At 39.4% G+C, this 13,146-nt stretch overlaps 1 protein-coding gene across 12 annotated transcripts in view; it reads right to left on the reverse strand.

Annotated features, from left to right (window-relative positions):
* Positions 1-13,146, reverse strand: part of RBMS3 (RNA binding motif single stranded interacting protein 3) — a gene marked incomplete at its 3' end in the record, with an annotated part of 726,099 nt that overhangs the window by 120,728 nt on the left and 592,225 nt on the right. For all 12 annotated transcript variants that reach the window (XM_081246096.1, XM_081246094.1, XM_081246095.1 and 9 more), the window contains one exon: positions 1,064-1,110. In XM_081246096.1, coding sequence (XP_081102222.1) covers positions 1,064-1,110 — 47 coding nt within the window. The remainder of the gene's footprint in view (positions 1-1,063; positions 1,111-13,146) is intronic.

Below are 13,146 nucleotides of genomic sequence, written 5' to 3' on the forward strand. Positions count from 1 at the left end.
CAACCGTGTTGACTCTTTCATGGAAGGATAGACCATGAGTTTCTTGAGGGCAAAGCCCTTGTCTCATACATTGTTTTTTTAAACCTACAGAGCATAGTACTGCGCTTGGCAGACTCATTGGATGTTTATTGAATGAGTAAATAAATGACCCCCTGAATGAATAACTACAAAAATAAGAGGGTACTAAACATTTTCTACATCCCACAGGTGTTCATTAGATGCAGCTGACTAAATAGAAAAATGGAGTTTAATTCCTTCTATCCTCTAAGTTGATCTTAAATGAGACCTTCATTCTGATTGATTCTTAAATGAGACTGAAAGACAGAAAACTGAAAGCCATGGAGAAATCTAAGATAAAAGGTTGTGAAAATAAAAATAATATTTATTCTTTGGTTTGTTGGTCCATTGCAGGATGGCCAAAGTAAAGAAAAGAAATTGAAAAGTAAGAAGAAAGTTTCAACCAAAGAATATTCAGAATGAGAGAATTTTAGAGAGGCCAGATCATGTAGCTTAAGTCTGATTTTTCAGAGGAGAATTTTAGGCTATGTGACTTGTTCTAAGTAAGAGGCTGCAAGTTTCCAGGTGCTTATTACGATGAAGAATGAAAATGCAATCTCCAAGCTACTAACTTGACTCTGTCCGTTACCCTTCCCCTGATAGCCAGAAGGCAAGAGTGGAAGCATTATTAATGTCAAAATGAACCTGGGCACATGCTAAAATTACTGAAATCTAAACTCTAGAGTTATTAGTAGGAGCGACACTCTTACCGTAGAGATACACGGACACTTCTCCCAGACCAGTCTATCTACATACACCCCCCTTCAAATCCTACTCCTTACTCTTTCTCAGATGAGAAAGGGAGAGACAGAATGTGGGCAGAAGCATTGTGAGAATGGGTGACATGGGGGGTGCCATGAAATAAGAGTCACTCACAGGAAGAAAAGAATACAATGATGAGAAAGGTTTAAAACAAAAAGAAAGATTTGAATATTTTTTTTCAGTACTGATTTCAGAGTTCAAAGATACCTTAGCAATTAAAATAGAGAAAACGTAGTCTACTTACCCATTCTGTATGGCAGCTGTGGGGTCATAGGTCAGAGCCATGCCAGCCTGTATATGGGGGGAAGAGGGGAGAAAATGGATCTTAACATTTTTATGGTGGTGTCCGAAGCATTCAGTACGCACAATGCTTTTATCTTTACTTTCTATGATTTAAGTTTACTTTATCCTATATATTTCTCCTCCCTTACTACCAAGACTAGCATTTTTACTATCTGAACACCAGAATCCACCAGTGAGTTAGGAGTTTATATTATATATCCAGACAAACCAAAGAACAATGCAGTTTGGATGATTTGCATTTCTAATTCATAAGCCATGCACTGTCTAATCTGGTATCCTTATAATTTCTCACTATTTTCAAGAATACCTATTGTATATCTCATGGCATGAAAAAAAGGAAAGGATAGATGCTGGGGTCAGAGTAAAAATAAAAGCTACTTAAAACGCATTTGACCTTTTAGAAGAAAATATTAAGAAACATTTATTTTAAAATATTGCAAGCCTCAGGGGCGTCTAGGCAATGAATCACAGAGTGCTGTCCAATATTTGCTGGTACCTGTCCCACTAAGAGTGTAGAAAGGGAAGGTCATTTACATGTGATGGAAATTCTAGGCCTTTGTGGCTAATAAGGAGGTGGTTTAGTTTTTTTTTCTAAGAATAAAACCACCACTGAAAAACTACATTTCTGTAACTGGCAGTTGTTGCAGAAAAGAATATCAACTTGATGATTGTTGACTGACACCCTACCTCCTTTCCTACACATCATCGTATTTCATTCTCACAAGGACCCTATGAAGTAGGCAGGAGAAATATTTCCTCCATTTGATAGATGCAGACACAGAAACTTGGAGGGATCAAGTGACTTGGTTAAGGTCACATGTGTGGAGGCAGAACCAGATTCCAACCCAGACTAGCCATGACATTGACTAGGATTTTGAATGAGCCTCGAAGATCATTTCTCTGTGGCCGCATGGGTCTACCACCCTTTGTTTTCCAGAACTGTCAGCCTGGTTATTGCTTGTGAGCAGAAACAGAAATAGAATGAAATAAAGCTGACTAGGTTGTCTTTAGGTTGGATTTTTTTCTTTTTTCAAACTTAAAAATAAATTAGTCCAATGTCAATCTCCTGGCTCGATAATGCACTATTATTATATAAGATGTAACCACTGGGAGAGACGGGGTGCAGGGTAAATAGGACCTCCCTGTAGATGTCTTTTGCAATTTCCTGTGAATATATAATTATTTCAAAATAATAAGAAAAAATAAATTAGCTTTAGTAAGAAAAAAATAAGAAAAGAATAAATTGACTTTTGTAGGGGATAAGAAAAAACATAAAAACTTTAGAGAAAATAAAAAAGAGCTTTCATGTTTCAGTTTTTTTCCAGTGTGATTGAAGGTGGTTTTTCTGATAAGCTCATTTAATTCCTCAGTTTTAACACATAACTGAAATGAAAATTCTCAGGCTTTCTAAGATAGGGCCTGAAGTCCAGGATGGCCTGCTACATTCAAGCTTACATGCATTGTTTTCCCTAAACAGTAATTTAAAAATTATTATTAAAATTGGTATGAGGAACAAAACTGAACTGTAGAGCCATCTATAAATGAAACTGGCATACAGGGAGCACACATAATTGAAACGAAGTTTGCAAACAAAGCTGAGATGGAGATGCACTGAGAATACAGGCTTAATGATAACTGCCCATCACTCATGTTGAAGAAATACGATATGATAATGTGACAAGCTGGGGTCTGGAAAATGAGAATAGAAGAGTGGAAATGAAGACAGATTACTTTCCCCCCATGGGAGAAGCAAAGGTAGTGATGTCAAAGCACGTAGATTCTAAGTCTAAGTTCTTCCCTGGATGGGGTCTCTGCCATGTGACAAACGGGAGGCTGGTCCGAGGCCAAAGACTCCCCAGGAGGGACCTGTCCAGGTGGGACTCCATGGTTCTGGGTCCTGGAGAGGGCAGCTGGAAAAGCTGTCCATCTGGGATGAGATTTACCTCTTAGAAACCCTAAGCTTCTCTCCCCTAAGTTATCCAAGATGTCACACCAAAGACAGGATGAAAAAAACAGGCTTTGTACTCAATAAAGATATTGTTATTTAATAAGAGATTTAAATGATCATTGTATCTTCAGACCCCTGTTCACCCCCAAATTGTTTAAATCCCAGGGGACTTGTAGGAAGCCACATTTAACTGTTTTCCTTGAACATATTTGCCAATAGTGCTCAGAGACCAATGCCTTTCTTGAATTATAGGTCTTCAATATTCTCTTTTTATGCCATGTGTATTTGTTCTGGCAATGTCAGGTAAATATTATTTTTTCTTTCACATTTGACTTGAATTCCTCATGGATTATAGTTAACCAATCAGGTCTAGCCAGGAATACGGTAATTATCACAAAAATTCTCTCTTTCTTGAATAGTATTTGATAATCAGAAAGCCTAAGTTGGCCTCTTCCTCCATCTTAAACCTCCACTCATCTTTCAGAAAATGGAAAGAACTAAATAGACGATGATATGGTTTAGTGGAAAGAATATATGTTTTGGACCTGGGTCCAAGTCTTAGCTCTGTTGTTCTCTAGCACTGTGACCTCAGGCAAGTTATTTAATCTATTTGAGCCTCATTTTCCTTAACTGTCAAGTGGTATAGTAATACCTACCTCAGATGATTGTTGTGAAATTTAAAAGATATTACTTTTGTGCAATGCCCACCACAGTGCCTGGAGACAAGACACATACATAAACATTATAACACAAAGCAACACGTGGTAAGTGCCCCGTGAGGGTATGCATGAGGTGTAGGGGAGAGGCCAGGGTGGTCAGGGAAGGCACTTGGAGGAGGTACAGGTGAGAGATTTCCATAGATGGAGATGAGAGGCAGAGGCCAGCTTAGGCAGAAGGAATAATAGCATGGAAAAGGCGTGTGAATAAAAAGGGCAAGGCGGACGATCCACTTGCAGTAGAACATTGGAGGGAGCAGTTGACAATAAGATTTGGAAGGAAAGGAGGAAGGTCTTGATTGCTTGGCTCCTCTTGGGGAACCACTGATCATTTTTCAAGCAGGAATATGATATAGTCAAAGAGGGCTTTGGCAACAAGAAATAGCATGAGCCCCCTGGAAAACAGAGGGAAGAACCAGAGTGATGGGTGAGTAGGGTAGGCACTGGGGGACAGGTGGGTGGAGAGAAACTAAGGAGAGGATGAAGCCAAGTTTCATCTACTTCATGATTTGGCCTGGGGCCAGTCGTGCCTCTGAGGACCTCTGGCAAGAGAAGACAACCAGAGATCTGCATTTGGAACACTGCGGTTTACAAAGCAAGGCATGGGTTAAACAAAGGGGTGTTTGAACTTAAACCGCTGGCTGAATATCACAGCACAATAACTAACACTGGGATGCACCTGGTTTTCATTTCATGTGTAACAGATTGTTGAGTTATAATTCTAATATGGTCTTAATGCAGATTTTGCATTCCATTTCCTTTTGTTTCTTTCCACAAGGTAAAAAAGAAAATCGATTTTGCGGCTCTGTCTAGCCACCTTTATATTAGAACCATGAAATCGTCATTATGTAATTAACAAATTTTATGGCATGTTTACAAACTTCAGAGTCACACAAAAAGTAAAGTAACTTGGAACAAAACGAAAATGTCACACCACATAAATAGAGAAGTGATGTTTAATCCCGTCACTCTCTTTTGAAAGGGGTTTATTAAATTCACAAATATTTTCCATTTTTTAAATTCACATTATTTGTGGATTAAAGGCATTTATGATTTATTTAAAACAAAGAGGGGACATTTTTGTCATTTTCCAGCAGCAGCTGAGTTTTGGCTTAATATTTCAGCCATAATGGGGTATTTCTAGTCCTTTCAGATAGAATCTGTAAGAGCTAAATAAAAACTTTAAAATATGGTTTATTGGAGTAATTAGGTGTCAATGAAAAAATGTTGCCTGCCATATCAGTAAACAAAGATTTGCAGCCATCAAGCCATCACACTACAGCCACTCTGGTGAGCCCTGAGGGAACTCAGGATAGAAACAGGATGCCCGCCGTCAAATCATCAGACACTGCAGCCACTGCCCACCCCACAGTGCACCCTGAAGAGACTCAGGATGAGAAAGCACGGGATACTGGCCTCAGATAGCTGAGGTGCATATCAAAGCAATGATTTCAATGAGCCCTGACTTTTGCATCTTCCCATATATAGGAAGATGCATCCTTAACTTGAGATGTCTGGTTTTCCTTAATTAAGAGTAATCTTTTGATGTTCCGACTACCTGGTTTTTGTTGCAAAAACTCCTGTATCTCCTGGCTCCTCCCTTACCTCTTTGGAAGCTGTCTCTCAGAGTGATCTGAGATGCTGTGTCCCAGGCTTAAGTTCTCAGTTTTGTCCAACAAATAAAACATAATTCTCAACTTTTAGGTTGTGCATTTTTTTTTCAGTCGACATAGGGACCCAAAATTATTTCCAATAAACATAGGGGATTCCATTGAGACACATCATTTTGACTTAGGGGCTAGATATTTGATAACCATAACTTTAAATGAAGAAGTAATAATTATGGAACTACTGCTTAAAATGTTCTCACTAGAGAAGCCATTACCACTTCAAGAAGACCTTCTGGACTGGAATGCTTGGTCTTATCTGAGGAGCAGAGTGTCATTGACTCTAACAAAGCCACTGAAAAGATAGCTGATAGAATGGTTTCTGTCATTTTTGAAACTGTTTTTACAGTGTAATGTGAATGGGAATCAAAACATTTGATTACATGGACAAATACACACTGTAATTCCTGGAAAACTGAAACACTGATGTTGTAGCCTAATGTTTCTCCTTTTTCTAAATTCTGCCCTGACATACAATACATCATGATTGGATGAGTTACAAACGAATAATTACAAAACTTTCCAATCTTCTAAGATCAGATTTCAGGCAACACTTTAATAAATAGGTAGCAAATATTGTATATTTTAGAAAATATTGTGTACTGAATTAGCACAAGATGAGTTCAGGAAGCCAACGAAGAAAAGGATAACTTGGTTTTCTGGATATTATTTTTAAAGAGTTTAATTCTTGCAACTAATTAAACAATCTTTATAACTGTTAGCTGGTTATGGTTAAAAATTCAATAAATGAAATAAGATGACTTAAAAAATGATATGTGAAAAGGGCTTAAAAGTATAATGCGTTATAAATGTTTAGGTACTGCTATTGTCATGAAACCTCATTTAACTTTGTTTATATTTATTTACCAGCCTTTCTCTTTAGAAAACACGCCTTTTAGTGAAGAAATCATGATACAAAATTACGTGTACAATATGTGTGAACAAATAAAAATTTTAAAAATTAAAAAAATCTTCAACTACTGAGGAAAAATTACTGTCAACAATGTTCAATATTGGGATAAGTAGTAACTATAAATGGCTTTTTTTTCTTTCATATTTTTTTCTGGCTCTTTTAAGTTGTATATGATGAGAAATATTTTATAATGGAGGAAAAACCAAAGAAACATACTATATCTTCTATTATTTGTTTTAAAATTATAAATTCAGGAGGGTAGAAAAAGGCATACTATTTGTAAAAGTCATACAGATCAGAGGCCTGATTCAGAAGTAAGCTTGAAAATGTCAGGAGACATTTGGGTTTGCTGGGTCAGTAGAATACAGAAAGCTGGGAAGGATAGTTACAGCCAGAAGGGTCAAGGTGAGAACGAGCAGGGGGTCAAGAATGAAGACTGAAAATCCAGGGTTAATGATTCAGGGTTTCTAGTAGTGGAAACTAGTAACAACTTATAAATCCGAAGGCCAAACTGGCTGAGAAACTGAAGGTTTCATATGTGATCCCTGAAGTGTGGATATCCAAGACATTCAGAGGAATCAATAAAAATCACCAGAAAACCACAAAATGATCAATACCCCGTCAAGCTTTTGGCCAAAGAAAGGGCTTTTAACCTCTTTCCTGTTAAGAGAGTGTGCTTGCTGAAGAGGATATGAGAGCCTGAACTCCTTCCTGGCCTTCAGAAGAGGCAAGTGGTAGGGTTTTACCGGGAATGGCTCTGGCGTGGATACGTGACCACTGAGTGGTCTGTGTCTCCTGGGAGAGGCAGTCAACCATGTAAGGTAGGTCTCTGCTCTCACCTGCTGGAGGGACGCTCCTTGGGCTTTGTGCAGCCAGTCCCTCCTCTAAAGAGAGGATGAGGGACAAATGAGACGGGAGACAAGGAAATGTCCAAAGCCTACAAAAGGGAGCCAATACTGCATGGTCCTAAGATAAGACAGAAATCCTAGCTCACTGTCCCAAAAGATGCCAACCGACCTGTGAACTGGCTTACAGTACACTCCCTGACTTTCATAATTTCTGAACCGCCAAATCACTGTTATTCCAAATCGTATTTGATTAGTTTGCATCATTTGACCAGGGATTTTTTTTTTTTCCCTTCTTCTTTCAAAACTCCTTTCCCTCTGCTTCTGTGAGGCTCTCCCCTAGTTTTCTTCTGACCTCTCAGAGGGCTTTTTCTTGCTCAATCTGCCTTTGAGGTGCCAGTGCTCAGGACCAGGGTTTCCCTCCTTCTCTCTCCTTCTACACAACGATGACATTCACTTTCTGATCCCAACTATTGTTTATGTCCAAGTGATGCCCAAATCTTGGTCTCAAACTCAAGTATCCATACTGAGTTCCAGATACTTATTGCCAAGTTAAATTAGTAAGTTCATGTATCATCAGTATCTTTTTTTAGGTTATCATTTCTTGTTTGGGTATTTACTACTATCCTTTGATAAAAATATCCTCTCCAGCCTTTGCTTGCACCTTCTTTTACATCCACCAACCATACCATCATGCTGTGAAACGTGTTCTTATGACAGGCAGATCTGAACACATTGGTGGCATCTTATCACCTTTGAGATAAAACATGGCTTACAGAGCCCTTCATGATCAAATGTGTATGTACCTCCTGACCTCCACAACTTTCCTGTGCAATCCCAGACCCCACCCTTCACCAAACTCAGACATACACTCACCCTGCCCTATAGTGTTAACCTCTGTTAACCTTTCCTGCTATAGATTTTGGCTGGAAATTTTCTGTATCATTGCCTGAGGGAATATTGCAATGCTCTTCTCCCAGCCTCAGGCTAAATGTCATAGCCTCTAAAAGCCATTTCTCTCTCCATGAAGCATTAACCTCTGCCTTAGTTCTGCCCCCATGATGCAGGATGGGAGCTAACATGACCACAGTTTGCCATGCGTATGCCTCTCTTAACCAGGCTCCTGACTGTTTCCATCTTGGTATCTCTTCTTCCCGAACCAGTGCTTGGAATGTAACAGACTCAGTAAATGTTTGTTCAATGAATTAGTAAATGAATGTATTTCCACTGTGGGGAATGGAAATTTTGTGCAGTGGAAATGTGGAGCCCCAACCGCTGGACTGTCAGGGAATTCCCAAATTTGTATTTGAAAATGGAATTGGAGTGTTTTAGATTTTCCTTATTAGCAAAATTTCCTTAAAAAAATTTCAAGTGAACTCACTCAAATGTCTAAAGACAATGTCTCAGACCTTGATTGATTAGTAGAGATGGGGGGAAGCAAAATGATTTGGGGGGTCATTGGGAGACCTTCCCGATGTAACAGGGCAGCCCGTGCACATGAACCATATCATGAGTGGGAGCCCAGGAGGAACTCGAGGCCCCTCCTTACCCAGGCATCTGACTCCAAGTGCAGAGAAGAGGAGATCATTAAAAGTCATCTTGAAATCTCCAGGAGTTTGTCAGGGATCAAGCAAATGAAATGCAGGGGATTTATCACTTTAAAAAGAAATAGTAAAAACAGGCAGAGAATAGAGATAATTTCCCTCCTTGTGTTTGGGGAAAGAACATCAAGGAGAGTTATGCTATTGTTTATGAACTCTGTCATCTCGATATTTCTCCCTTTTTGGCTTTCGCTACAGCATTCTTGTCAGACAGAGATGCTCTCCCTTATCTTACCATAGAGAAGGACAAGATAAAAAGATGCAGACTGAATTAAGACTGGAAGGCTGAGAAAGTCTATGGCGGCACACACAAAAAAAGCATTGTTAAAAAGGAAGCAGGGCTTCCCTGGTGGAGCAGTGGTTAAAGATCCGCCTGCCAATGCAAGGGACATGGGTTCGAACCCTGGTCCGGGAAGATCCCACATGTCACGGAGCAACTAAGCCCGTGAGCCACAACTACTGAGCCTGTGCTCTAGAGCCTGCAAGCCACAACCACTGAAGCCTGTGAGCCTAGAGCCTGTGCTCCTCAACAGAAGCCACCGCAATGAGAAGCCCGGGCACCACAGCCAAGAGTAGACCCTGTTCTCTGCGAGTAGAGAGAGCCCACGCGCAGCAACGAAGACCCAACGCAGCCAAAAATAAAAATAAATAAATAAATAATTTTTTTTTTTAAAAAGAAGGAAGCAGAAGAAAAGGTATCATAGCATTATACCATGAAGCTAAAGGTCTCAAAGTCTTGGGGAAAAAAAGTGTTAGTCTGAGTTCGTCATTAAAACCAAAGTTAAATGAAGCCTTGATTGATAATCATAAAAGAGATAAGAGAACATTGCCATATTTAATGTAGGTACTTCTGTTTTTATCTCTGTCTAAATGACTGATCTTTGTAGATTCCAAGACATAGTTTTGTTTTTTGTTTTTATTTTATATTGGAGTATAGCTGATTAACAAAGTTGTGTTAGTTCCAGGCATACAGCAATCCAAGACATAGTTTTGTTTCACTTTTTAATATCCATGAAATCGGGGCTCACAGTATACTTGATGGCATTTGAGAGCCTGGCAAGTTTCTCCTCTTTTTTAGTGGTATTTAATATAATACTTTATCTTTAACTGATTGTGTCTTAGAGTCAATGATGTAGTGTATATACTGTTAATCTCCACCATAACATGGGTAAATAGGGTAAAAAGTATCAGATGCTGAGGGCGAGCCTGTGCAGCTAGACAGCTGAAAGTCCCGGGTATCTAGCTAATTGATCCGTATTCTGCCAGGTCCCAGCTATAGTTTGATGTTACCTTGAGGTCATAAGCTGCAGCTTAAATATTGATGGGGATGATTCTGCATCTTGTGACAGGTGGGTTGCGAAGACAGTGCCAACAACTCCAGAAATCCCCCAGGTTGTTGACGCCCCACTTAGCTGCCCTGATCCATGGAGACTGGGTCAAGGGCATAGAGGAGACATGGAGATCAACCATCAGCCTTTCTCCTTGTAATTGCTTGATGTAATCTTCCCAGCCTTCAGCCCCTCCTAATTCTCCCAGCACTATCCCCTCCCCAAGAATATAAGTAAGTTTTCCCATTCTCCTCCTTGGGAATGGAGAGGAGACAGAGGACTAGAGCTTGTCATCAATCACATTTTATCCAAACTTACACTATTACAGAAATTTACAAGATTTACCTTTAGTGATCATAGGTTAGTAAATATTAGACCCAGCAGCTTTAAAATAAGAACACTTAGGCTTCCCTGGTGGCGCAGTGGTTGAGAGTCCGCCTGCTGATGCAGGGGACACGGGTTCGTGCCCCGGTCCGGGAGGATCCCACATGCTGCGGAGCGACTGGGCCCGTGAGCCATGGCCACTGAGCCTGCGCGTCCGGAGCCTGCGCTCCACAACAGGAGAGGCCACAACAGTGAGAGGCCCGCGTACCGCAAAAAAAAAAGAAAAAAAAAAAAAAAGAACACTTAACTAAGAAAGCGTTCATGCTGAGTTACTAAGAATTTAAGTTCTTTTGCCAATGGGAAGATTTCTTTTGAGATTAGAAGGGTCATTCACCTTGAGTCTGCTTTCGAAATTGCAGGCAAAGCACATGAAATGAAAATGCTACATCTGGTGGGCTGGCTAATACACTTAACTGCAAGTGCTGTCATGTATCATAACAGCCAATTGCTCTTTTCAAGATCACATATGTAAAGATTCTCCTTCAGTTCAAAGTTAAAAGGACTATTTGAAGAACCTGGCCATGTTGCTAGATAAATCTTAACTTTTTTCCCAAGGTCTCATTAAAGAAAAGAATTGGACAACTAACTGCCAAGCACTATGATACATCCAATGGAAACAGTAGCAAACTATACAGATGATGTTTCTACTTCCATGGAATATGGTTGAAGATAACCTCAATCTACATGCAACTATTACTAAGATTTTCAGATAATTCTTTAGCTATATTATTTCATAGGAAACTGTGCTTCAGTTTCCCCTCAAAGTATTACTTCTTTTTTTTTTTTTTTTGTGGTACACGGGCCTCTCACTGTTGTGGCCTCTCCCGTTGCGGAGCACAGGCTCCGGACGTGCAGGCTCAGCGGCCATGGCTCACGGGCCCAGCCACTCCATGGCATGTGGGATCTTCCCGGACTGGGGCACGAACCCGTGTCCCCTGCATCGGCAGGTGGACTCCCAACCACTGCGCCACCAGGGAAGTCCCAAAGTATTACTTCTAATGGCTCATTGGGGAAGGATGTCAATTCTGTATCTATGAAACAAATTTTCTAATGTTCAGTATTGTAAAATAAAATTGTAGTCAATATGGCTCCCAAGCTAACAGAAATGATGAATTCCTGGGCCTGTTGTCAGGTTCTTCTCATACTTAATACGAAGGACGTTGACTGGTGACTGATCAAATAGTTTGGAAGCAGGATGCACTAGTCAGAAAAGATCCAACTGAAGGACAGAGGGTCAAGTGTTTGAGTTGTGCCTTGTTTTCCTCACTGCGAAGAATGTCTCAAAGCATGTGCTTTACAGTAACATTGGTAACAACTACTGACAGCCAAATGTTTTCAAGAAACTCAACAAAATATTCTGTTGCTAGGGTTCCCTATGAACTGTGACTGGAGTGATAGCCTCTTCTCTCCAGATTTTATGGAGCATGTTTGCTGTTACTTCCACAGACATCTACATGCCCTTCAGCATCAATAATGTCCATATCAATGTGACCCAGTTTGGTTCCTAAAGAGCCAAAATGGCTTCTTCTCAGATGCAAAGAGGTGTGTAAATAAGAATGATATAAATGTAGTAGAAATAATTCAATGTATTAGGCTAATGACTTTTTCTTGCTAAGGAAGATACGTGAATCTTTACATTGGGTCAAATGTTTAAGGATTTTATGAAATAATTCCGGGTCTACTAGTCACTCATGGACTCATTAAATTAATGAAAACAGGATCAGAGCTTTTTCCAAATTCCTTAGAAAGTTTTACACATATTGGTTGAGTAGAGTAAGAACTAATGTCTTTAAATCCATAAAGACTGACAATAGACTGTAACACAGCTCTTCAAATTAAGACAGTTGGCTCATATGCTGGTAACAGTTACTTTTGATACCCATGCACATTATTTTTTACATCAGTGGGAGAGACATAAACTTAACCAAGAGACTGGATCCCATTCAATGGCAGTGATCATAAAACAAGATAGAATTGAATCTTGTTATTTGAAGTAATTCTATTCTATTTTAAGTCACCATGAACACTGAATTAGGGAATACTGAGTCACTGCTCTTAGAGGAAGTATATGGTTAGGTTCCTGTCTGGTCACAACATTTTCACCAACTGATCAATAGATAACCTTGTTTTATATCTATTTTTCTCTAAAGACACCATATTTAATATATATTATTGATTCATTAACATTGAACTCAAAACCAACAGTGCTCTAAGTCATGTCTGAACAAAGCTTATCTTTACTTTTCCATATTTTTTCCATAAGGCACATTATAGATTTCTTTCACATAGAAACACTAGACAACACTTCAGCACTACACTTGAGGGCCATTTTAAACAGTGAAAAGCATGAGCAAACAAAACCTGTAACCTTAAATAAACCAAAGAAAGGACACTAGTTGATAGTATAAGAACTGAAACAAGAAGGCAAAGCATCATGCACTCAACCTCATCTGGGGGATATGTGTTTGGTGACTCAAACTTTTTGCTGCTCTGCACATCTTCAAATGACCATAAAAACACCGTTGAGTATTGATCCTGGGTATCAAATAAATTTTAGCAAGTGGGATAAATTTACAAATCTGGTTCCCACAAATAATGAAGATCAACTGTACCTTTTTTCAA

Source organism: Mesoplodon bidens (assembly GCF_964165515.1).
Source record: "Mesoplodon bidens genome assembly, chromosome: 10".
Lineage (NCBI taxonomy): Eukaryota > Metazoa > Chordata > Mammalia > Artiodactyla > Ziphiidae > Mesoplodon > Mesoplodon bidens.